Raw genomic sequence first — 26,617 nt, 5'->3', positions numbered from 1 at the left:
AGCTGTGCAGCAGAATTAATATTTACACTAAGTGGTCACCAGGCCACAGTGACGTCTCTGTGTTTAGCTGCCAATGATAAACATTTGGTGACTGGAGATAAGAATGGTAGAATGGTGGTATGGGATATAGTGTCATGTGAGTCCTTGCACCGACTCAACCTACACACTAAGTCCATTTCTTCAATGGCATTGACAAAGACTTGGTAGGTCAAAGTAATAATATTAAGTACTTTTGTACATTTACATTTTTATACACAACAGGCCTTACTACATTGCATCATGCTCAAAGGACAATAGCATACGGATATGGACCATTGATAATGGTAAATGTGTACAAGTTATGTACTATACTGACAGTAGTACACTAACATCTCTGTCTGTTTGTGATGATGGGAAAATACTCACTGGAACAGATAATGGGTTAGTTATTATATTTATCAGTCTAATGTACTATTTCAATTCAATAATCAAACAAGGTGGGCTACCATAACACAGTTATCTGCTATTAAATCAGCTAAATTACATTATATGGACCCCACAATTTAAATGGAATGATTTGCAATAACTTTTATAGCTACTAAATTTGCTCTTCAGGAGTTGATCTCCGGTCCCTTGTTTCAACAAGTAGTAGTAAAATTCCTAATTTTTCCATACATTGGTTTGTTAACTGCTGTGTACACTCAGTATATCAAAGGAAAGGTACATTTTTTTACTAAGTTAAAGTATACCTTATTATGTAAGCATTCACAATATTTTGCAAATCAAATTTTAAAACCGTAATGTGAATGGTCATGGAATAAAGTCCTGTGTTAACGTATAGTGGAAATAGCAGTTAAGTTTAGTGCTTTCAAGCAATTTTATTTGTTGGAATACATAGGACTGTGATTGTGTGGAATGTTCACAATGGAGAAATAGATTACAAATTGTATGGTCACAGTGCACCAGTACAGTGCATCTCTGCCCTTAAAAATGGTTGTCTAGCAGTTTCCTGCAGCACAGACTGTACCATTTGTGTATGGGACTTAGTGATCAAACCATTTTCACCGACACCATTGTCACACACTGGTAGTGTTAACAGTATAGTATCTTCTACTGATTTCTATCTGTCCACTGGTGCTGACTGCAAAACACTAGTATGGGATTGTGCCACAAATGATATAGGCCAGGAATTTCAACACGAGCATGAAGTCAAAAACCTTGTATCTTGTCAAGATTTTTCAACCTTTTTCATGGCATGCTCAAATGGCTCAATAATGCTATATGACAGCAAATCTCACAAGACATTGACACTACTAACTGGGCACAGAGCGCAAGTGAACTCTATTGCTGTCAGTAAACAAGAAGAGTTTCTGATTTCTGGTGCACAGGACTGCCTTGCAATTATTTGGTGCTTAAATGAATTCAAAAAACTGAAGACCTTGCGTAAACACAAAGTATCGGTCACTGCTGTTTGTTTTGCCCAAACACATAAATACTATCTTGCAATCACAGCATCACATGATGGCTTGCTAGTCATCCAGGACTTGAATCAGCCGGAGAATTGCCTACAATTCAAGGAACATCAGGATTCAATCACTTCATTGCAAACTAGTGATGACAATACCATTTTACTCACTGGCTCAGCTGATCACACTATTAAATTATGGTGTTTACCGAGTGGTACAGTTTCTCACACTCTTGTCGGACATACTGCAGCGGTAACAAGTATTGTTTGTCTGAGCAATAACATGGTCATTTCAGCATCACTTGACAAAACTGTGTGTGCATGGGACACAGATTCTAAATCATGCATTGCCTCATATTATGCTGATGAGGCTGTCACTACTTTGTCTGTATTACAGCATGCTACGGATATTTTTGTGTATTTTGGCACAGCTAATGGAAATATATTGGTTTTAAATCTTATGATAAATATTGATGATCCACCTGCTTTGTTTGATAAACTCAAGTCCAATGTCCACAGTGTTGATTCACAACCTGAATTTACAAAGGCTGTGTCATATGATGCTGCTCCAATGGATACAATTCTTGAAGAAAATGCTTCTGAATGTAGCCATTCCCATAAATGTAGCACCGAAAACTTAGAAACAGCTGAAATCTCTGATATTTTGTCTGTAGCATCTAATACTGGAGAATTTGCTGTTGATAAGAAGTCGGATAGTGATGACAATCAAACAGAACATGAAGATGACCCAAAGGAACTACAAAGTGATGTTACTAAAACAGCAAAGTCATCTGTTTGTGCAATTGTATAACACAATTTACATGCATACACACTTGTTGTATCCACTTTTATAGGACATAGACTAGTTTGCATGTATGCAATACAAAATACTTATAAAACTTATTCAGTAAATTATATTCTGTGCAACACTACCATACAACAACTCTTTCACACTTAGCTAATTTATCTACTTGTATATGCATTGCATATAATTAATAGTTATGAAGTGCTCTGTGTATAGATAGAGTACTACTGTAAGTCATCACGTTAATGCTATCTTAAATTATAATTGGGATCACGTCTTGCACAATTGTTTTCTAGTAAAGTAGCATCATCACCATGTACATACAACCCAACTACTCCCTTGTATTGTTGACATGGCATTCAACTGAAAATTTAATGAACAGTTGCTAGTGTACACATGCACACGCTAAATTATGGACCTACGATGTACCTTAGTGGAGAAACTGACATACTGTAACAGGTACATGTACTTAGTGATGGGTGGTATATGGAAGAAGTGATGGGTCAAGAAGTAATGAGGATAGCTTAACTTAGTGACTATAAAGGCAGAGCTAATATAATATTTTGATCATGATACTGCTGCTACAGGTTGTCTGCATGAACTGTTATTGTACATTATAGTGATGCCACAATATATATATTGCGATAGTCATGACAAACATCTCATGATAATCATGATAGAGAAAAAAGCTATATTGAATCGTGATATATTACTTGAGGAAAGTGACTTGATATTTGCAAAACATGAGGATATTTTTATGGCAAACATGTGGTAATGCATAAAAACAAGTGTCAACTTTGTCAAATCATTGTATATACACCCCTATAGATTGACTGAATAAAATTTGTCCTGTGGAAACATTAACATATTTGTATGTGATATATGTCCCATGATATCATGATATTAAAATTTTCATATCGTGGCATCACCAGTGTTACATAGCTATATACTGTAACTTTCACTGCAAAATATACTAAACTGCTTAAACATAATTGAGGTGGCCTTACATTATAGTCTATGATCTTTTGTATTATGCAATACATGTTAGTGCTATAGTAAAAGGCCTGCATGTGTAACGTCTTATCTAAGAATCAGCTGTATAAATATATTTCTTAGTATGTAAATGAATTATAATACACTATAATTATATTGATGATAGATTTATATTTTACATTCATACAATATGTATAGCCAAGCTTACATATCATTAAAACAGTTCATAAAACACAATTTTGTTGTGGCTTTCATTCTAAATCTCTTTCTCAGCAATCAGTCATCTAAAGTGTACAACATACGTGTATGTTACTATTTATCTATGTATTAAAAGTTATCAGAAATAATATTAATGGTCCTTGAAATTGTGAACAAGCTTTTGCATCTGTATAATGCACTATTTAATTAAGTTTAAAACTTTGTTTTGTAGAAACTGTATTGTGTTCTAGAATGTACACTTACTGCAAAAACAGGTTTATCAATATCTTCTGAGCTATCGTCCCAATTTAATAAATAGTTGTGGTCTTCTATGACATCACTACCACTATACCACATGCTGACATCATCCAATGAACTGCTGGATGGCACAGATGGTGTTAAACTCTGACTCTAGATAAGATAGAATAGCAAACATGCTATATAACTGACAGCACATACTGTATGTATGCAGTTTTACATCATATATGGATATGCTGTACTATGGACAGAGATATATGCCTAACTGAACCACCATAATACAAGCCATATTTCTTTCGAACAACAAAAAATATATAACAAAAGCTTATTATTTGTTTGTGTGCTGACTCATCCCACAAGAATTGTGTCCTTGCATATTGGGCACCTAACATTCAACAAGTTGGTTTTTGAAAACCATAAACATGCAACCCACACCAGCAAAACATACCACAAACTAATTGAAGTAATTCAATTAAAAATAGCACTCATGCCCAAGCAAACCTGAAGGTAGATTTTAATGCTACTGTATAAAATATGTGGCTTCAATTCACATTATTATATTATGCACAACTATAGCTTGTTCGCTTGAATATTACTTTACACAGTTAGTAATCCATCAAGGTGATATGCATTTTTAACATAAAACTCTTGGTCTTTGTATATGATGTATTGAAGCAGTGGATTACAAGTGACAAAGTCATTGACTACATCTAATCATGCACAAGTTTAAGGACTCATGAAATGCCACTGTTATTCACATTAATTTGGTGTGAAAGTGACGACGTAATGCTCAATAGTCAATAGGTCTGTAGGAGGTATTGATATGCACATAACCGTGCACCACAAAATTTGATCATCACATGTTTTCTACCACTGTCAACAAAACCAGCCAGTTGTATACATGTTTAACACAGTACAGACCCTTGAGTTCATGCATGTACACAACTTCAGTAGCATGCAGGAAGATATTAGGTTTTGTATTTGGATATACACCCATAAGTTATTTACCTCATATGAGTAATCGGTATCAGAAGTTGGAGTAATATAGTATCCATTGCTATCACGTAGATCAGGCATATGAAATTCTTGGTATGGATAATATCCATATCCTATTGGCTCACTACAGCAGTAATTGTCATATTCTTGTTGTACTGTGTAGTAACTATTATGATAAGGTAACCACACCATGTCATCTGGAGATAACTGCTCCTGTATAAACAGTAAATATATAAAACGAGAAATAAAGGACAAAGCTTAAATAAATACTCTAATAAAACATGGATTTGTTAGAAAATCATGATCAGATAACTATTTGAGTGATGTGAGCTAGTGAACCCTCAGGTAGCAATAACAAAAGTTGCATTATAAAGGTACCTGAACTTGCACTCCAAATTGAGCATGTATAATTTATTATGCTATTGAGTAACAAATTGCTATAATAACAAGCTATGAAAATGAAACTTTTCTGCATGCTCAGCTATGTGCTGGAACTATATTCATCAGAAACTGAAAGAGACATTAGAAACCAAAGAGCCATGCAAGTGGCTTGTTATTAACAGTGAGACATACACACTGGATTGCCTTCTGGAGACATGCAGCAAAGAGCATGTAAATAAAGATACTTTGTCAATTAACAGTGCATGAGCGGAACAAACACATTACAGGTTTTGTTAAAATAAAAATCATCTAGCTAGCCACTGTAAGGGGTTCGGGGCAGACTACAGTATGGATGAAATGCACTGTTTTAGTCCTGTCTGGGATCCCCAACAGATTAGGGCCCGGTCCAAATTGCCCCACTCTCTTGGCATCCCTGCATCTAGCACAAAACTAGTGCAACTGTGATAGCTAGTTGGTGAGCTGTTTGTTAATTCATGCCAAGTCGAACACTGCCACTTAATAAAAGCATAGATAGTAAAAGTTCCCCTAGAATAGCTATTTACATACATACATACACCTGTACATACAACATACCTACCTGTGTGTTCATTGCAACTTCTTGCTGGGTGCCAATGGTTGGCTGATCTGCAAGTTGACTGCCTAAACAAGAAGAGTTAAAAGGATCAGTACATCTTGCAGTACATTAAAAATTCTTGAAGATGCAGTACCCGAGCCATATGGCTAGCTAGCTGCCTCAGATAGGTGATAATTACATACAAAAGCATAGGCAACCCTTACTTAGATGTTTGATGTAATCAGTGGCGTAGTGCAGAATGTCGATTCGGTTTAGCAGAGCTTTCTCCGGCAAGCCTAGCTTTTCTTGCAATAGGCGAAAAGCAGTTTTGATGTTCTTGCATCGTTCTTGTTCTTTCTCCCTTTTTTCTAGCTTTTTTCTGTGCATTACTTCAGGATCTTGCTCTTGCCTTTTTCTTTCTTCTAACGGACGATTCTTCTTCCCTGGCTTCCTCCCTCTTCTTAATGAGCCAATTTGTATGGATGATTCGACACTGCTAGCCTCTTCTCCACGATACGCTACGCTCATTCTACTTGCAAGTTATGATGTTTGCACTCCAGAGAAAGAAGTGAATATTTATGCAAGACTATGCCCCAAATCATGCAGGAGTGCACGTGCTCGACAATGATGTAATCTAATTACCGTCCACGCTTTTATTGTATAATGAGCGTTATTTGGAATAAAGAACGTCTTGTATGGGTGTATAGAAATAATGGACAATTTAGAAGAAAAGAAGGTCTGCAAGATATGTTATACTGTGTCCAGCCACAAGACTAAGCAAGTGTTGACCCCTGCTACAAGGGCGACAACAGACTCGCGTGGAGCTAGGACTTGTCAAATCTGTAAGCAACCATGGATTGAAATAACGCTGTTCAAGGAACGCGGTCAACAAGAATGGGTGTACGTCAAGAGTAGGCCTAAAATTAGTTTAATATCAGAATACCAACTGTGTACCAGTGTTGAAAAGAAGACAAAATGCCCTAAAGCTGCCAAGTGTACTTTTGCGCACAGCAAACTGGAATTAGCGATATGGAACAAAGAAAGAGAAAAGGATACAAGAATGCCTGGACCAAACAGTCGTACACAATTATGTAAGCATATATCACGTGGACCATGTCCATTGGGAGGTAGATGCTTGTTTGCTCATTCCTATGAGGAACTTGAGAATTGGAAGACGGAAATAAGTAAACAGCCAAATGCCATGACATATAATATTGAACAATATATGTGTGAAGTATGTAATACTATGTGTACTGGAAAGAGGCAACTTGAAGAACATAGGAGAGGTGTACGTCACCAACAAGCCACCTTGTATGCTCAGTCTGGGTATAATCCTGAGCAAATTAGGTATCATCCCAGCCCTATTATACCAAGGCATCAAGCTGCTGCTGTTAAACTCCAGCAGCAGCAACAACAGATTAGTGCATCTAGGCATAGCAGTACAGCTGTACATATCAGGGAACGGCCAAAATTACCATTCCACGTGCTTGAGTATAGAATGTGTCGCCACTACCAAATGGGTCGCCCTTGTTTACATGGTGACTTGTGTACGTTTGCACACTCTAACGAAGAACTGTTAGCTTGGAGTAACGAGGCCACCATGACCACTAGGTACAGAACTGATAAAATTGGTGATACTACATACCAGCCTATCACTGGTGCAAACTATATCCAAATGGCAACCACTGGTAGTGATGGATTGCCTACCAAGATTATCACTAAAGTTACAGCTGCTGGTCAGGAAGATTCTATTATTGGAGATGTACGTGGCAGGGTCAGAAATTTAATTGGAACTACGGCATTGGAGGTTAGTATATAGTTATATAGTGTAGTACTACAGTGTATATGTGTATTTTTTCTGTAGTCCAACCAGGGTGGGATCACAGTGAGTGAAGTATCAGGAACTGAAGTAGATTTAACCTTGACCGATATGAAGGCTGTTTCATGGGTATTTGAAGCTGTAGTTCAGGTATGCAATTTGTACAGTTGTATCTGTTAACCATACCAGATCATCAAATTAATGCATGTGGAATTGTTTGCTTGTGCTATATCAAGAAATCCCAATTAATGATCATATGGGTAACATTTGGAAGTGCCTATAAACATGGAAACTCTACTGTACGTATTTGACAGTAGCATGCATATGCCAAAAGATCTTGATTTTTCTACATTGCACCTTTTCTTGATATTTTTATACTGTAGTACATGGATTTTAGGTGTTGTATTTATGGACCATTAACTTACTATGTAATACGGATTCCATCATATACAATATAGCTTTTTAATTGTAACTTATGAGCCATACACTAAATTGTGTTTTAGTGTTGATCAAGGTGCCTTGATCATTATCCTCATTCATATAGTAGGTACGTACAAGTTAAAGTATTTGTGGAACAATTACGACGATAGATTATGTTAGTCAGCACTTGGACATTTAAACAGTTTTATTATTCTAGTTGTGAAAGTGCACAGATATAGCCTGTCAATTCTAATTCTTACATGTACGTGTCTGTATTAGGTTGTCACTATTCTACTGGACTGACATTGTTGGTTTTTGCACATTCTATGATTGGGTTTACTGAGTCTCGCTAGTTAAGGCCCCTTAGGAAAACTTAATACTGTAGCTCACTACTAAGTGCTAAATGCGATTGGTATTACTGTTCTCTGGACTGGGCTACTGGACTGGAATTTTGGCCATACTATGGTTGGATTTAGCTGTAAAGGCCTTCAAGTAACCATCAGCAAGTTACTAAATGTCATGGAATATGCTTCTATAAGGATTTCAACACTGCTCTATATCACTTATACACATTTTTCTTACCCTTATGTATACTAGTACTGTGATAACAATGGTCAACCAATGATCAACTTGCCAATGATATCGATCCTTGAATGATTTTGGGGGTACTACACTTAGGTAAACATGCTACATAGTCCGTTCTGCTTTGGTCAAACTTTTAGTATACAACATTGTCACACAACTAAAGAGTTCTTTTTGTCTACCATACTTGCATGTGCTAGACAAATTTGAGACTGAATTTATCAGAATTGCATTGTAGACTTGCCACTATAGTTAACCATTGGTATCACAACCTGCAACATTACTACTGTACATTGTACAGTATGTACAGTACAAGGATAATGTAAGTGTTGTAGGGCAGTTGTGTCCTTAGAAGACGGTTTTTGCTTATTCCACTGCTCCCATTCAGCATTTAATACAAGTTTAACAGCAGGTTAAACAGGGTTAACTAGTCGGACTAGTTGGTGTTGCATCATGTCTATGCAGGCAGGCTAAGTCCGACCTCCCTTGCGCATTCCATTAATTTGAGCGGTACTTCAAAGTACCTACAAGGGGGCTGGCATGTTGTTCCAGCTCATTCGTGATAAACAACTACAAGAGTCATTGCTATTTCCCCACCCACCCAGCTTTTTCTCCATTAACCTGTGGCAGCGTCACAGGGTTAATGTGACATGGGCAGTGCTCCTTTTGTTCTTTCCATCTGGTAGTGGGGGGGCTATTCCCAAAATGCTGAGATAATCTGAGGGAATTATTTCCAGTAACTTGAGAGCCTGAAACAATAAGAGGACATGCTTGCTAACATGATAGCTATCCTATTTGGGATATTCACTTTACCCAATGGAATCTCCCAGGATGCCCTACACAGGCTTTTGAGCTTGCTATTTTTGCTAGCGGAGCACCAAGTTCAGGCCCATAATCCCAACCCTTATATCTAAGCTCATGTGCGCCGGGTATGTCTTGGCCCCAGTACAACACCTTGTTAACAGTGGGTTGTAGCTTATAACAGCCCTTAACTAGTGAGATTCAGTAAATCATAGAATGTGCAAAACCAAAAATATGGGTATGTCAGCACTATGTCAGCACTATGTCAGCACTGCATAGTGATGGATATGAAACCTTAACTCGTAGAATTTTGCAAGGATAATGAATCTTGCATTTAATTCTAACAAGCATGCCACCTACATGCATGCAGTGCAGTGGCTACTTCTACTTCTGGTTTAGTTCTTCTGACTTGCATACTTATGTACCATGTCTAATGTTTCAAGTATTACTATACTGTATTTACTCTGTAACATACAGTTTCGTGCTGTGTATAGGTTCCTGCTACACTAAGGGCTATAGTTCTACTAGATCCACTGACCACTGATTTCAGTATAGTTTCCATCAAGCATACCAACAGTGTTGGAATCAGTAAAGATGTTAAGGGCCACAAGATCAAAGAAGGCATTGGGCTTATGCTTGATTTGAAGTTAGCTGCCATGGATAAGATAAAGTTTAAGGTACGGTAGTTTGAATAGTGGTTGTGTACACAATTTGCCATTGTATGTATGTACCTGTCCCTATAGATACAACTTAAACCACGAGTAGGTATAATGGAGCAAGTAATGATACTGGACTTTGATAAGTGTGCAATCTCTCGTTCTATGAGTGTGCGTATAGTAGACCAAAGGGAGGCAAGGCTGTTAGAGTATGAAGAAGGGAAGAAAGCCAACAAACCAAAAAAGCCGTAAGTATAAATTTTTGAACCAGGCACACAGCTGGCTGAAGGCTGGCAGTGGGCGTGTGCCTGGTTTACTGAAATTGGTTTGGGCGAAAGCCGTGTGTCTGCATGTATGTCCAACACCCACGGCTTTCTGTAAACCTTCATTCAATGGGTAAAAGCTGTTTACATGTACATACTGTATTAAAGCCCAACTTTCTGTTTTCTTCGTGTTTACTTGAAGAGAGTGTGGCTGGTAACTGAAATTGGTTGAAACAGTCCACTAGGGGCTAACCCACTTGCCATAACAGGGGTATATCAACTGAAAAACGGCGTAACAGCTCTCATAAGCTACCAGGAATGTTGTATCTTCTTGAGTTAAATGGTGGCATATCCTCTTTGTACGCAAACGAAAATTAAGAGCAGCCATGAGGCTTTGTGTAGAGAATTTGCGTATGAAAACATGATAGACAAACTAGTTAACAAGTTCATAATTTGTAGTTTAAAATGATTTGCTTGAGATACGCCATTAGTGATGCATAGCAATGTAATTGATGAATTATGAAATAATTGGTGACTTACAAAATACGTTTAATTTTATTGTACTGCATGTATTGTTACAAAGCAAGACAAGAAGAAAAAAAGCTGTAGCATGGTGTATGTGCGGGGTAAATTAATTTATAAAGAGTTTAAGGGATAGTACTGTATTTACTGGGTGCCTGGGTTTTAGAAGTAGCACAGCACCAACTTGTTTTCCGTATCCCCAAAATACGTACAGTAGCTATGTTAATGCCCACATTGTCTATGTTACAGAAGCAGACAGTACTGGCTTTTCAAGGGTGAAATTTTTCTGGATCGTCACAATCCAGAATTTCAGAGAGAAAATTTTCCTCTTTTTGCTTATTCAAGGTTCTAAACCAGGCGTGCAAACAGCCAGCCAAAAGGCCAGTTGTGGGCATGCTCCTGGTTTACTGAAATCGTTTTCATATAAATGTACATGTGTGTGTATACCTACCTATCTATGTTTGTCCGTACTCACCCATGTGAGCATAATTGTTAAATGGCAAAAGCAGCTTGCACAAAAGTTAACTGAAATCTGTATTAAACTTACGCATGAATAAACTTTGCTCTAAGGTGGTTTCTTTTCAGCGGTTTAAAATACGGTTATGGCAACTATCCTTAGACTTTGTTAATTGCCTTCCCTTCAAGTTTTACAGGCGTTTAACAACTGAAAAGCAACAGTGCAGGCCTTGTGGACTACCAGGCATAGCTTATCCCTTCGAGTTGAAAGTGGGCATGCTCCCTACATACACAAACGAAAATGAAGATCTGGCTTCCTAGAAATATATTTATTTAATTCAGCACTCAGCATACAAAATGTCTTGCATATGTGTGTATTTTTTGTAGTGATTTGTTTTGGGAGGCTCATTACAACATACAAGATTTAGACATGACGTATGGAGAGGAATTGGACAAAAATTTAAAGCAGTATAGTCTTCCAGAAGCTGTGGAAACACTCATAGAAAGGGGTGAATATGATAATAAAGAAAGTGAAGTGACTAGGGTAAGTACTTTACTTTGTAGTAGTGCACACTTTGTGGCCATTACCTGTATATACAGAAGACCTGTACAGGCACTAGATTTAAATATACACTACTAGATTATTTGTCAATGAATTGTGCATGAAATGTTAAAGGAGCCATGAAATTGTTTTCATGCAAATTTTCTGGGTAGTTTTTTTCCATGAATTTATACAGAAATTTGCATGGAAAATATCCTGTCCATAAAATGTTAACGTTTCATGCATCGGAATCTATGAATATTCTATGAATTCACAAGGTGTTCTGTATGCAACAGCAACTTATTTCATGGACAAAAAATCTAATAGTAATATACGCAGTACAGTAGTAAATATTCCATACATGAGTATTTAATAATTGTGTGGAAAACGTCAGCATTTAATGTACTTGTTGTATGACCCCAGAACAGCTCTTCTTACATTGCATATACACTACAATTGTGAGTTTTCTACTCTACATGTATACACCCCAACTTTTTTATCTACACATGTAATAGTTTGTATGGCCCTTAATCATGTGTCATGAAACTTTTCAACAAAAAGTTCAACCCATCCCAACACCTCAGTATCAATATAAAGTACAGTATGCTAATACATGAATTGGTATTGAGTTCCTAGGGCCTTTCTTTCAGCCATTCAACACTGTGTGTGGCTTTCCTAGCTACAAGACAAATTCTACTTTAATTTATGCATGCTTCTCATGAATGTGACAGAAGGACTTCATTATACAGTACAATAGTACTCTATAGTAGGGACCACAAAGGTGTGGGCATGTCCCATGAGTAAAAATCACCCAAAAACTAGCTTTATTTTTCCCAGATGACGATAAGCTAGGCAGTATTGGTTAGCTAAAACTAAGCCCAAACAAGCCTTCAGATCAACTCGAAATGCTTTCATCAAGTTGCTACGGAATTTAAAAAAAATTAAACGAATTTTCTGACTGACTGAGTAACTGACTGACTGATGCCTTCAGACAAGCGTAACTCGATAACGGCTAAGGCAATGGGCTTGATTTTTTCACTGTTCTACGTTGCTTCGGCATGAGAGGTACCTTTTGGCACACCACAGTACGTACAATGCATTCTTCATGAACTTACCAGTGTCCTCCTTTGTGTCCCGTTCATCTTTGCTGTCGATTTGGCAGTATCACATGATGGCTTCCCTTCATAACGGAAATCATCCGTATTTTTCATAGTGGCTACTTTGATTGCAGAGGTGCTTTTCGAACAGTTCTTGATTCGTACTGCTGTGTAAAGGGTTGAAAATAGCCGACAACGAAGCATAATGGATACTTACTTTTCAGATGATAATTGATTTAACTGGGATGTGCGGCACCATTCCTTTGCGGATTGCAAAGGTGCTCTTCGAACAGTTCTTGATTCGTAATGTTGTTTAACAGGTTGAACATACAGTAGCTGACAACATAGCATAATGGATACTTCAATTTTCAGACGATAATTGATATAGCTGGGGTGTGCCGCGCTATTTCTTTCTTTTGATGTGGTGGTATATATTGCGTGGGTTCACCAGTCATAATAATTATTTACAAAATAAGTTAACAAACAACTACACACAAAAAAATTGGAATTTTCAACTACTGTAGAGTAGGGACCATAGCACATCAGTAAAAAGTACTGAAATAAGCTAGCTTTAGTGATGCATGATGTTAAATCACAGTAAAACAATAAGAAGTGTTATATCCCTACCGTGTATTTCCGTTATGGTATTTTGAGCTCAGTATGGTTACTGTATAACACTTCTTATTGTTTTACTGTGATTTAATATCATGTACCACTCCAGCTAGCTTGTTTCAGTACTTTTTATTGATGTGCTATGGTCCCTACTCTAGTTAAAGATTCCAAATTTTTTGTGTACTTGTTTGGTTGTGCAATCACATGTAGTTACGACACATGACCATCCTCTGGCTTGTCCCTAGCTTTTCCCAACTTACAGTATGGATAAAGAACTGCAAATGAATGCCTCCAAAGTACTCCAGGCAAGGTTGTATTGTTCTCCGTGTGTAGGGTAAAGAAGTTTGGGGCACATATTTTATTATATCGAGGTATGGTTCGTTTCCATTTTTGGATGTTTATTGACCTCACATTTTCATCCACAATTGGATGATTATTGCAAAGGAACAAAATCATCCAAAAGTGGATGATTATTGCTCATATCTCTATATAGTGAGAGATTTATGCAACAATCATCCAAATTTGGATGTTTCTTGCCATCCAATATTGGAATACATTTGTCGCTATCCAAATTTGGATGTTTCTTGCCATCCAATATTGGAATACATTTGTCGCCATCCAAATTTGGATGTTTCTAGCCAGCCAATATTGGAATACATTTCTGGTCATCCAAATTTGGATGTTTCTTGCCATCCAATATTGGAATACATTTCTGGTCATCCGAATTTGGATGTTTCTTGCCATCCAATATTGGAATACATTTGTTGCCATCCAAATTTGGATGTTTCTTGCCATGCACTGTGTTGCTATCTTCTTGTTTCAGTGCTTTTATTATTGTGATCCCTACACATACTGAAAATTCCACAGAAACTGATCATCTGCAGCTGTATGCTACCAATCTCACTTAAAATAATTGAGGTTTCAATAACCTCTATTTGGGGGACTCCAATGTTTTTGAGTACTGTTTCTATGGGCCGTAAATGGAGGTCGACTTGTTAGTGTACTACAGGAAGAAGATATCGAGCTAAAACTAACAGGTACAGCTATAAGGCAATAACACAATTTTTTTTACTCGGGTTTAAATTTTTCGCCTGTTTTTCCGAGTAGAGGTAAATTAGCATTTCTTTAACAATACCTGGTGATTTCATTTCGAAATTATCTCTAGAAGTCGCATGATAGGTCCTTAGAAGTATTCTTCGTGGGAAGCTGTACTCGAAAACGTAAGAGTCCCCTAAATAGAGTTTGCAAGACGTCATTTCGGAAATAGTCTATATTGGATGGCAAGAACCATCTAATTTTGGAAAGCAAAACTTACATTCCAATAATGGATAGTAAGAAACATCCATTTTTGGAAAGCAAAACTTATATTTCAATATTGGATGGCAAAAACCATGCGATTTTGGAAGGCGGAAGTTACATTCCAATATTGGATTGCAAGAAACATCCAATTTTGGACGACAGAAATTACATTCCAATATTGGATGGCAAGAAACATCCAATTTTGGAAGGCAGAAATTACATTCCAATATAGGATGGCAAGAAACATCCAATTTTGGACGACAGAAATTACATTCCAATATAGGATGGCAAGAAACATCCGATTTTGGACGACAGAAATTGCATTCCAATATTGGATGGCAAGAAACATCCAATTTTGGAAGGCAGAAGTTACATTCCAATATTGGATGGCAAGAAACATCCAATTTTGGACGACAGAAATTACATTCCAATATTGGATGGCAAGAAACATCCGATTTTGGAAGGCAAAGTTTACATTCCAATATTGGATGGTTAGAAACATCCGATTTTGGAAGGCTAAGTTTACATTCCAATATTGGATGGTTAGAAACATCCGATTTTGGATGCTTCTTGCATACATCTCTCACTATATAGTGAATCAAGCAAATATCATCCACTTTTGGATGATATTTGCTTACATAAGCACTCACTATATAGAGAATCAAGCAATAATCATCCACTTTTGGATGATGTTTGCTTATGTAACTATAAGAGAGATGAGTAATAATCATCCAAAATGGATGATTTAGTGAAGCATCATCCATATTTGGATGAAAATGTGAGGTCAAAAAGCATCCGATTTTGGAATTTGACTATACCTGATTATATCATATCCTCATATGCACCATTTGATGTGGTGTGTAGAAGTTCATGAATTATAAAAGTTCACTTAGTGTAGCAAAAAAATTCTTAGTGGTAAGACACTTACCTGTACTGTATGCACATGAAGATGTCACAAGAACACAAAATTCACCAACACATGTACATGTAGAGTACTGTATAACATGATGCCACTTCACTTGGCATGTTTTACTTCAGTGTACAGATGTGTTATAATTTAATTCATTTGCCCAGTGCATGTTTTCCAACTTGAACATTATAATATTTGTGTACTGTGTATTCTGAGGGCATGTTCTGGGAGGTACACTAGTAATTATAGTGATTAGTTGACAAATTGTACTGCTCTTGACCTTTGTGCAGATGTGTTCATTTTATGGGTGCTGTATGCTATATATAGAGAACTAACAGCAAAATTTTTGAAAGAAAGCACACAGCCTATAGACATGCAAAGCTAACAAAACTGGTTCATCAAAATTAAAGCATGTCATCATTGCCTTGGATACCAATAGTTCTATGCTCATCAAGTGCATGTAGCATACAGTATGTTCTACATGAAGCTACCTTGGACGTGTACATGTACACTGTACCCTAGCTGTGTGTTCCAGATGTCCCCTTACACAAGCCAACTGTACATATATAATCGTACTAAACTTTATTTGTAATGTGTATATTATGTTCACTAGTTGGGTATGTTGACACTGTACTGTATACTATGCTTGGCTGCAGTGATATACAGGTAGTAGACAGAGTTGGGGGTAACGAGTTACATTTGTAACACATTACATAATAATATTACTTATGTTGTAACGAGGTAATATAACGCATTACATGACAAAGTAATGAGTGATATACTGTATAACAGATATTACATCCAGAAATTACTTCTTTTCTTCTTAATGCACGTTCACCGCGTTGTATCCAGCATGTGCATTTTGGAACCTGACTGCATTGAATATGGCTGAACAAAGAGTGATAGTGTATGGGGAGTGCCCTCGAGACCAAGATACTATTTTTTTGAGGCTGAACTACACCAGAAAAATACATGTGTCACTCTTGTCACTTGTAGTTGTAGGCCAGTACTAGCTGGGAGCATGTACTGTATTTAGAAGGTTGGGCTTAATTTATAGCCTGTAATGAACCAATGTAATATATACAGTGTACCACTTTAGTGTGGATGTTCAAAGGCGACGCTTGGTGTTTAACTCGTATATTGCCCGGGCAATATCATGGGAAAGCGGTTTGCCAATGACTTTGATACCCAGCCAGTTCAAAGAATTGATGCACTTTGACTCGTTATATTGAGCGACATAGAGCTTTGTATTGTGGGACTCATTTTTGTAGTGGCTGCTAAGCTGAGTATATTTTGTAAGATAGACTAGTTGGTTGTTACTAAAGAATAATGAAGGCACAAAATAATTGTTTGGGCAATTGTGGATGCATATTTTTACCCACTGCATATCAGACCACAGAACAGCAAAGTTACTACTGCTATGTTGAAATAGGTTAGTAACTTATAGTCCTAAATACTTAACTTAATATAATAACTTACTACTGTCCCAATAGCGAAATTAGTTGGCTTAACTTGTACAAAAATGATAACAATATAAACTCCATCCCACAATCGCAAGTTTTCTAACATTGCACGTTGAAGCATAGTAACGTATTAATGACGTTTTAACATATGGATATCGTTCTGATGGCTATTAACCCATGCTATTAAAACCACGATTGATCTTCAGATGCTACTGTATAAAACAAACGGGATGAGTTCTCAGTACATGTAGTTCTTTCACCTATTAGGTGAGTGCGCCCCAAGTGATACCCCTGTATATATCACTTATACCACGGTTGCTTGGTGTTTGCTGATATTATACACCCACAGCCCTCGGGCTTTGGGTGTATATATCAACAAATCCCTCACAGCCGTGGTATAACTATTAAATATATTAATATTACTACAGTAGTTACAGCCCTCAGAGTAATGTGTAATGTAACTCATCTGGGAGTAATATGTAACTGTGACGTGTTACATTGTATAGAAATACAGTAACTAGTGATATGCAACTAGTTACATTTTTAGAGTAACGACCCAACTCTGGTAGTAGCACATACACTGTATGTGACTGGATTTGGAAAAACGATCAAAATTGCACATTAGAAGTTTTGAGATAAACGGTTTTAAAGAATTCAAGCCAGCATAACTCTCCAAGGATAGCAAGCATGCATATGAAATTTACACTAAAGGTGCATCAATCTGTTACCTTTTACACACCACCCAGAAAAGACGTCTGTTGAAACCAGCCTCAAGTAGTTTGAGTGGTACTGAGTGTCAAAACTACTAGTACGATAGTGTACATGTACAGGGGTGTACTGTAGCTATCCACTGGAGGTGTTAAGTTTGATTTTGCTTGATGTGTGATTTGGATCGGTTTTGTAAAATCTGGTCACATACAGACTGTATATATTACTGCCAATTGCAAAGTTTGTTTGTTGAACGAACTCTTGATTCAACAAGAAATATTCTCCCATCCTTGAAAGTACAGTGTACAGTAGATGCACTTATTAATACAAGCTTCTGTAGGCTTCCATGTGTGCTTGATATAACATATGGTACCATAAATAAACCTTCTGAATAAATACTGTGTACTGTACAACACTCATCAGTTATCTGTATGTGTGTACATGTATTGTAGGAGGATTACAAAAGAAGAATGCATAATCTATTGTTCATAGAAGAATATCATCAGAGAAAAGAAATGAGCAAGTCTGTACTAAATGTGTACAGCCTGTATTGTTACATGAGTACTTACTGTAGTACTTTTACCTTATGTATACTCACTTACGTACATGTAGCGTGTGCACATTTTAGTTATGCATATACAGTACCCCTGTATGTGTGGTGCATGCATCGTGTAGTACATGTACAGAATGCTTGATTAATGCACTATATGTGTAGCCTATCCTATCTAAAAGGTATGTTAATATAGGTATGATCTCTATGATGTGGAAGTGAAGTGTTCTAAAAATATAAGCCGTTCTGATGGAGTGTTTGGTGCACCCAATGGTTACATGTACATTGAGTTACAAATGGACGAGGAGTTGTTTGAAGGAGGGAGAACTGTCAGGTACACATATATGTTCTTTTTGTATACATGTACATGTAACATGTACTTTTGTATACATGTTACAGTGTACGTGTACTTTTAAGTTGGCAATTGTTACACATCAAATTGGTGTTTACTTATGTTGTCTTAGTACAGTTGGATAGACTTAAGCAATTAATAAGTATCAATTTACAAGTTCAAGGGGTATAATGTACTGTGCATAATGCTCTAGCTGTATTTACACTGTAAGAAATGGTATTCAGTTTAGATGTACAGGATGTACATATACAGTGTAGCTAGTGTATCAAATTAACAGTGGTACAGTATATACCTCTGTGTGTGTATAGCTCTAGATTTCTATGCATGTTGCTTGTTTTTGGCTTGTCATTATGATCCCTTTATATGTTTGCATAGTTTAGACAGACAAGGATTTGTGAAAGTGGCCTTAGGTTCTGTAACCTCTCTCCATGAGACCTGGAAGTCCTCCTGCGGGTTACTAGCTCTGCCCCAGGAGGATTTACCTGCACAAGGCTCAAGTGCCTGAGTGGTGCACAGGCATCCCAGTGCTGGTTCACTGGGCGGCAATGGCTATGTATCGCATGGCTTCCGGAGGCTTTGCTTTTGCTCTTTTTTTGGCTTTTTGCTTTTGTGGTGTTTATATGACATGCATTTCTCACCTTATATATGGGATTTATACATGTATGATGATAATTAATCTACATGAATTCTTAACCTGTTGTATAAACAGTGGTGATTGTTTGTTGTCTGGCACCATTTAGGATACATGACCATGTATTGTTACTACCATCAGGACAACAGAAAGCTTTCACAGGTACTGTAGAAACTGTAGCCAGCAGTGAGGTGGTTCTCCTGGTGCCTGAGAAAGCTGTTAAAGGACTGTAAGTGTCTGTTTTGATTACAAGAGTACAGTCACATTTTGTGTGTTCTGTGTATTTACACAGCCTGTTGTATAATTGCTTCCGTTTATTTAAGCAGTATTCATATGTTTTAATCCTAGCCTGTGGCGCTTTTTGCTATTGTGTCATTCCCTTAAGTGTTGTGTTGACAGCTGCATACACAGAAGCCATCAACCCTTGCAAAAATGTTTCAATAGTTTCCGTTTAATAATCCCGAATTTTTGTGTAATTTGGCCTCAAGTAATTGTGTGTGCAGCTGTATACGCTGAAGCCACTGGTGGATATATTGCTGGCATACTGTACTCCTAATTTATTGTTTAATGGCTACTGCCAACTGTTCTATTAGAGTAGAAACTTTGTACAGTATTAGGTTTGTATTTCATATGCTCAGTTTAATGATTGATTGTGACCACTGTTTGTGTGTGTAGTGTGTGTGTGTGTGTCCCTGTGTAGGTTTTTATTGGTATTTGTTTGCTACTTTTTGCTGTTAATTTAGGAATTCTAGCCGTAACATGTGCTCATTTCGTTTTGTGGTGGACCGGATCCGATTTAGAGCTATGCATTATGCTGTTGATAATGTACTGATGGATTGTGTATTCCCTAGTAAAGTAAAGCTACAAAAGTCACTTACTGTAGAACAAGTGAGTATCCCACACTGTACACCCTGTATGTACTGTACATGTCAATGATACTGTAGCTGTATGATTCTTGCTGTTACAATATACTGTAATTTTGATTCTAAGCATAGTTTGTTGAATTTATACTTTTACTGCGATGTTCTTTGTGCTCATTTAGGAATATGTGAAAGACTTGGAATTGTCATGCTTAAATGAGAAGCAACGTGCTGCAGTTACCAGTATACTTGATGCATCATCTTGCAAGGTTACTACTCTGCTTGTGTCTATGTTTAGCTTTAAAAATCAAAAACTCTATATACAGTATCCAAAGTGTAAATTTTAATATGGCAAACTTGCATCAGTGTTTAGCAGTTTGTCGCTAGGATTTAATTATTGAACAATTAATGCATTCAATAATTTGTGGTACTGTATGTGCATTAGTCGTTCTACAAATAATAATAAATAAGAGATCATTTGTTGATTAAAATTATAGATTTGATTGTCAAAACATCTGGGAGAACATAATTGTTCACACTTAATAGTATTAGCAGGTATTATAGGTGGCCAAACTACAGTATGTAGCAACAAGTGGCATGATCATACAGGTTTAAGTGTATGAGAGCTTTAACCATGCAGACTACTGCTATACCACCTGAAACTGACACATTGATCAATTGACCCAAGAAACTTTGCTCACATAGAGCTGTATGTGTGTTCTATTGACAACACACTTGTTAGACTTTCTGATAGTATAGTACTACAGATACAGCTAGTATATGAACTTTGGTCTTGTGTTGTACATATACTTATATACAGTACTGTGTACTAGCTAGACAATAGTTTCCTATTGTTGCCAGCTGTTAAATGTGTTATTGAACTTGGTTGTTTTTCCTAGGTTGATGGTACTGTTTGCCACAAATTAGTACTTGGAACACATTTTAAATTAGTGCCTTGCAGTGCAATAAAACGATAAAGTTTATAGTACATGTAGAAATCGTTTCTGTGACCATGCAGCACAAGCTCAATAAAAACACTGCACCACCAGGATCTTTACTATATCTTTATCGAACTGTCTGGTTGTTTTGTTAGAATTTTTGATCCATGAGTGTTTTTCCACTACAATACTGTACTTTTGTGTGTGCCTCCTTCAATCCAGGCAAAAAAAATGTTGTATGTCTGGAAGAGGTCACTTGTATGCATAAAATTTTGTGTAATATTATGGTACAGGACTGTACATGAAAGGTAAGAGGGACTCTGTAATTGGGACAGGTGTGTGAAAATATAAGACCACTCCAAATAAGTTTTTGTTCTAGTGCCCATCCTTCACTCAGTTTGTAATAGTGGTTATTTTAAATGCTCCCTTATTTTCATTGCTATATTATTTCTTAAACCAGTTATTATTACATGGGAACAAACATATAACAGACAACTTGTGTTTTAATAGTAAATTCCAAGCAATATAACAGTTTGTGACACGTTAATTTACATACCAGCTTTTCATCCGGTAATCTTCACTAGTGTTGAGGGTAAGTCCTAAATGTGTTTTAATGTTTTTATAAAAGATATTAGTGGCTTCTTAATAGCATGCAGGATGGAAGGTAATGAAGCCTGAACCCATTGGGATTATTAGAAAGGTGCACAAAACTGTTAAGCATGCTAGTTGCTTGCTGTTGCTACATGCGTACTTTATACACTACATGTATATTACAAAGCTACATACTGTATAACGCTACTACAAATTTGAGAAACTGAATGTAGCAATTAATCACAAGTTCATCACAGTGAACTCTATATAGCTCTGTAACGACAACCAATCTTAACTGGGTGTTGCATCATTGAATAATGTACTGACCACTAACTAGTGATATTGTATTATGTTAAAGTGCTGTATTATTCTACTGAATAGTCAGGTGTGAGCCCCATATGCTGAAATAGGTTTTTTTTATCGGAGAATATGGTGTCCGTATGTGCAAATGTGGGTACGTATATGCAGCAGGAAGCCACTGCACTCACTCTTATTAAGATCATAATATTGACCTTAAAAGTATTTGTATTTATGTACATGTACAGTAGATAATGTCATCTTATTACATGTCTTCTTGATATAGATTCCTTCGCTAGTATGTGGACCGTTTGGTTGTGGAAAGACTCGTACACTGAGAGAGTGTATAGTATTGATGCTCCTTCACAATCCATCATCACGTATGCTGATCTGTACACATTCTAATAGTGCAGCTGACTTGTATGTTGAAGATATTCATAAAGAATGGACAAGTATGTACTTGTAGTGGTATATTAAACACATGGGCTAAACTGTGTTTTATGGTTTCTAAAAGTTGTGGTTGTGTATGGTACATGTTAATGGGAACTCAATGTTAGTCAACAGCACACATTTAGGTGTACTGAATAGCATGAAGCTTTCAAAGTGTAATGAGAGTATTTGGATTTGCAATTTGCTAATTGTAAAAAAAATTCTTATATGTTATAGCCGTATAAGGAGTTACTATATACATGTACATGTGTAAAGTACTAGACTATTTGGTGTGTTCATCTGTTCTGTTATGTAGGCATTAGCAGAAAAGTAAAGTTACCACTGTTTAGGCTGTTTTATAGTCGTCGTCGTTGTAACACTGTTTCTCCAACTGTAAGGCAATACTCAAGGTGAATTATATTTCATAGTACTTTATTATGTGAGGACAGTGATAACTCTGTCTTTGTAACATGCTAATTAAGTGTACTTATTAAAAAAGGTATTTCAAGGATGTAAATTTATGCACAAATATACGTACTGTGGAGGTATGAATGGCTAAGTATCCTAATCATCCAGGTGTACACATTATGGGGGCATCCTTATAAAGAGATCTACTGGGGCATATATCCACTCAGTAAAACACTAATTTTCAGTGAAGCCACAAACAACATACCTACACACTTGCGTGACATGCATTTGCACATGCACACACACGCATGCGCGCACGCGACACGCACACACACGTGTACCACATGCACACGTATGGTATGCATGCAGTGTACTGCAGTTTACTGTCTACAGTATATGTGTGCATTCACTATCCCATTAATGAATGTTTGTTTGTATGTGACTGTATGTACTTTAGTACCCAAGATGGAAGTTTTGTAATTCCTGATCTAATGAGATTATCTCAGTCTAAGATTTTGGTTACTACCCTTGTAACTGCTCGTTTGCTATTTTTGATGGGTCTACCCAGGGGACATTTCACTCACATATTTGTTGATGAAGCTGCCCAGGTACAGTTATACGTGTACAGTATTTGCTTGTAGCGCATAAAGTATGTGCATACATATCGTATAATATGTTTGTACTGTATAGTATGGATCACAAAGATTGCACTGCCATAAAGTACTGTATCACCCTAAAACCAACATCACCTTTCCATCATGACTGCTTGGCAGTATTTGGTTAGGTATAATCTACCCCAGACGTGCATGTATATATTTGTTTCTGATGTGTTACCACATAATTTGATTTTCTATTTAACCAAATTTTCTGCTAATGAGTAATGACTGATGCCTTCAGCCAGACATATCTTTGAAACTTGACTTCGTACATGTACAGGTATGCTATATGAACTAATTTTTTTATCATTTGACATCGCTTACAGCAGGTCCAAGGACTTACCTTTGTCCTCCTTTGCGTTTTTTGCACTATGATCAGTCTGATATCACTCATTCTTTCATGAAATGCCCTATACAGTACGTACATTGGTTGTTCCCAGTCATAAATCATGTTTCAAAAATGTAAAAATAAATAAAAATTAATACATACACTTACATTTGGGTATAGGGATCATAGAAATGAACAAGGGAGGTCATTTACATGTATGTCTGCAGCTATACACTGTATATAGTAGTGAAAATTTAATTCATGGCTGTGCTGTTGACAAACTGTAATGTGACTGAAGTAGGAATTAGTTGCATGTGCACTTATTTGACTAGTGTACTGTAGCTGCAGATCTCATGGCCTTTTGTACAGAAATGTAAAAATTTTGGTACATGTACTGTATGTGTAATCATGTATACTGATGCTTTGCATGTAATACAGTATGCTACTGTACATGCATGTTGTGTGCATTTACAAATTTAACCATACAGGTATATTTACATCTAATTTTTTCACGTGTAGATGTTGTGCATACATCCATGTGTGCTTGTTTTACAGGCTTTAGAATGTGAAGCATTGGTCCCATTGAATCTTGCTGGTAAGGATACCAAAATCATATTAGCTGGAGACCATATGCAAGTGAGGTTAATAAGTAAACTCCATTAAGTGATTACAGTTATAGTGGGGTAGTAATCTAATTAACCACTATGGCACTAAGGTAAAATATATTTTAGTGATGGAGGTCTGTTAGTTATTGTAAGAGTACTAATTCAATTAGTTGCTTCTCTCTGTGTTTGCAAACAGTCCTGGTTTAGTTTACATGCTTAGTAAACCATGAATAGTGACCACACATACCTTATATGATATTGGGTTTCTAAAGGTGGTTACTGTACTTTCTACTTTAGCAAGAAGCATACTTGCATCTTTTGAAATTAATTAATGCATTCAGTATTCATGGGGAAATTCTGTGAAGACAAATTTCTCAAATTCATGTGATCAAAATCACACCTACTATAACATACATTACTTGAATGGCTTATTTAACTTTCTCTGTGGCCACTAATAAACTACAGTATGTACAAACAAGTAGTTTATAATGTCTCCTTATTGATTAATCATCTTAACAATTCATCAACAATTCCGATGTCATGTGCACTGATACACACATGAGTGAATCTCCCCACACATCTGAAAAACAACCAGCAATGATTGTTGGTCATCTTAACCTATATTGACTTTCAACTCAAATAAACCCAGAATGTGTGAATGATCCGAATGGGACCTTTGTGGGTGTGCTTGTTTCAGGATAAGTGTATCATACTATGAAACATACAATAGAAGTACTAGCATGTGGAAATTTTACTTGGCATGTGTTTTATTATACCATTGTACCAGAAAGGGTTAGCACTCAGGGTTTAATTTTACTGTGTACACCTTAAGTATGGGGTTTCACTTGAATTGTCCCGACTTGAGCCTCTTTAGTAGAAAGTGTCCATTGTGTCATACTCCCGTTAAAGGTGTGCATATAAGTTCTGAATTACTGTACTTAGGAGGTACTGTATAATGATTAAACTGTTGTTTTGTGGATTAATAATGATGAAACATCAACTAATTATGTCAGTTTATTGAATTTATACTGTAAATAGTGGCAGCAAGCCCAATCAAAACTTATATACAGGTGTGCTTAGGGATTAAAAAAAATTTATTCAAACCAATGTGTGTAGGATGCATTGTTGATAGCACTTAATTATAACAATTTTTATTATAAATTAATTAATTGTAGTTAATTGTGCCATTAATAATTGATGATTATAGCAGTAAAATTATCTTTTATTATGTAGATCGATCCAACGGTTTATTCACCTTTGGCCAAAAAATATGGACTTCATATTTCATTGTTAGAAAGGTTGTACCATACTAGTGCCTATTCTGATGGAGCTGGGAAATCGTGTAAGACAATGTTGGAAGAAAACCACCGAACACATCCTACTGTGAGTTCTGTGTACTATTTGTGCGTGTGTGTGTGCATGTGCGCATTTATGTGTGCATGCGTGTGTGTGTACACGTTCATTGTAGTATTACTGTGTGTTGGCTTGTTTTGTAGATATTAGAGTTGCCATCTAAGATGTTTTATAAAAACAAATTAGTGCCCAGAGCTAAGTTTCCATCTGGTGGACCTAGGGATATGCCACCATTATTGTTTGTTGGAGCAGAAGGCCAAGAAACTAAGGATGAGGACTCCCCATCTTATTTTAATAAGTACGAAGCATCAAAGGTTGTAGACAAGGTACGTATGTACTGCAAGTACAAATGTATTTTTGTATGAGTAGTATTAGTGGAATACAGTACATGTATTATTGGTACATTTCTACTGTAGGTTAATCAACTAGTGGAACAAAAGATACAACCTAGTGATATTTGTGTACTTGCTCCATATATGAAGCAAGTTAGAATTATTAGAATTTTGCTTCGTAAAGAGCATCTATCTGAGGTGATTAATACTACATTATACCTATGAGTATAACAGGTTGAGCACTGCAGCATACAGACTGTACATGTACAGTAGCATAATAGGTAAATCTTAATGGTACAGTAACCTGAGTTGGCTGGTCACTTTATCATAATGGCCACATGACTACAGTCCCCAACTCAGTTTGAACTAAAATTAGTTGCATTAAACAGCCACGTGTATATAATAGCAGCCAGATTTTGCAGTCACATACAGCACTTTGCTACTGTAGTGCTAGTAACCATTGACATGTGAATGTTGTCATGGAGACAA

The 26,617-nt window shown here is 36.6% G+C and overlaps 3 protein-coding genes across 5 annotated transcripts in view; 2 read left to right on the top strand and 1 right to left on the bottom strand.

Annotated features, from left to right (window-relative positions):
• The window catches only part of LOC136254490 (NACHT domain- and WD repeat-containing protein 1-like), a 38,618-nt gene extending 36,132 nt beyond the window's left edge, over positions 1–2,486 (top strand). For both annotated transcript variants that reach the window (XM_066047190.1, XM_066047189.1), the window contains exons 16-18: positions 3–203; positions 262–420; positions 878–2,486. In XM_066047190.1, coding sequence (XP_065903262.1) covers positions 3–203; positions 262–420; positions 878–2,255 — 1,738 coding nt within the window. In that variant the 3' untranslated portion in view covers positions 2,256–2,486. The remainder of the gene's footprint in view (positions 1–2; positions 204–261; positions 421–877) is intronic.
• Positions 2,487–3,347: 861 nt separating this feature from the next.
• Positions 3,348–6,258, bottom strand: LOC136253343 (uncharacterized). Its single transcript, XM_066045997.1, has 5 exons — positions 5,874–6,258; positions 5,674–5,735; positions 4,707–4,907; positions 3,705–3,851; positions 3,348–3,526 (listed from the first exon to the last, which is right to left on the bottom strand). The coding sequence occupies exons 1-5, from the start codon at positions 6,175–6,177 to the stop codon at positions 3,512–3,514; spliced, it is 729 nt and encodes a 242-aa protein (XP_065902069.1). The 5' UTR covers positions 6,178–6,258; the 3' UTR covers positions 3,348–3,511.
• Positions 6,259–6,305: 47 nt separating this feature from the next.
• LOC136254487 (probable helicase with zinc finger domain) overlaps positions 6,306–26,617 on the top strand; it is a 34,255-nt gene continuing 13,943 nt past the window's right edge. For both annotated transcript variants that reach the window (XR_010700511.1, XM_066047188.1), the window contains exons 1-17: positions 6,306–7,456; positions 7,514–7,618; positions 9,766–9,948; positions 10,015–10,175; positions 11,556–11,712; positions 18,251–18,321; positions 18,545–18,682; positions 19,441–19,560; positions 20,075–20,219; positions 20,374–20,460; positions 22,304–22,469; positions 22,763–22,856; positions 23,312–23,462; positions 24,394–24,474; positions 25,677–25,826; positions 25,940–26,122; positions 26,213–26,326. Coding sequence is in view for 1 of the 2 variants with exons in the window: in XM_066047188.1 (XP_065903260.1) it covers positions 6,362–7,456; positions 7,514–7,618; positions 9,766–9,948; positions 10,015–10,175; positions 11,556–11,712; positions 18,251–18,321; positions 18,545–18,682; positions 19,441–19,560; positions 20,075–20,219; positions 20,374–20,460; positions 22,304–22,469; positions 22,763–22,856; positions 23,312–23,462; positions 24,394–24,474; positions 25,677–25,826; positions 25,940–26,122; positions 26,213–26,326 (3,201 nt within the window). In the remaining variant the exon portion in view is untranslated. The remainder of the gene's footprint in view (positions 7,457–7,513; positions 7,619–9,765; positions 9,949–10,014; positions 10,176–11,555; positions 11,713–18,250; positions 18,322–18,544; positions 18,683–19,440; positions 19,561–20,074; positions 20,220–20,373; positions 20,461–22,303; positions 22,470–22,762; positions 22,857–23,311; positions 23,463–24,393; positions 24,475–25,676; positions 25,827–25,939; positions 26,123–26,212; positions 26,327–26,617) is intronic.

This window comes from Dysidea avara, chromosome 4, assembly GCF_963678975.1.
Source record: "Dysidea avara chromosome 4, odDysAvar1.4, whole genome shotgun sequence".
NCBI lineage: Eukaryota > Metazoa > Porifera > Demospongiae > Dictyoceratida > Dysideidae > Dysidea > Dysidea avara.
The sequence above is the reverse complement of the archived record's forward strand: the minus strand, read 5'-3'. Positions and strand labels throughout refer to the sequence as shown.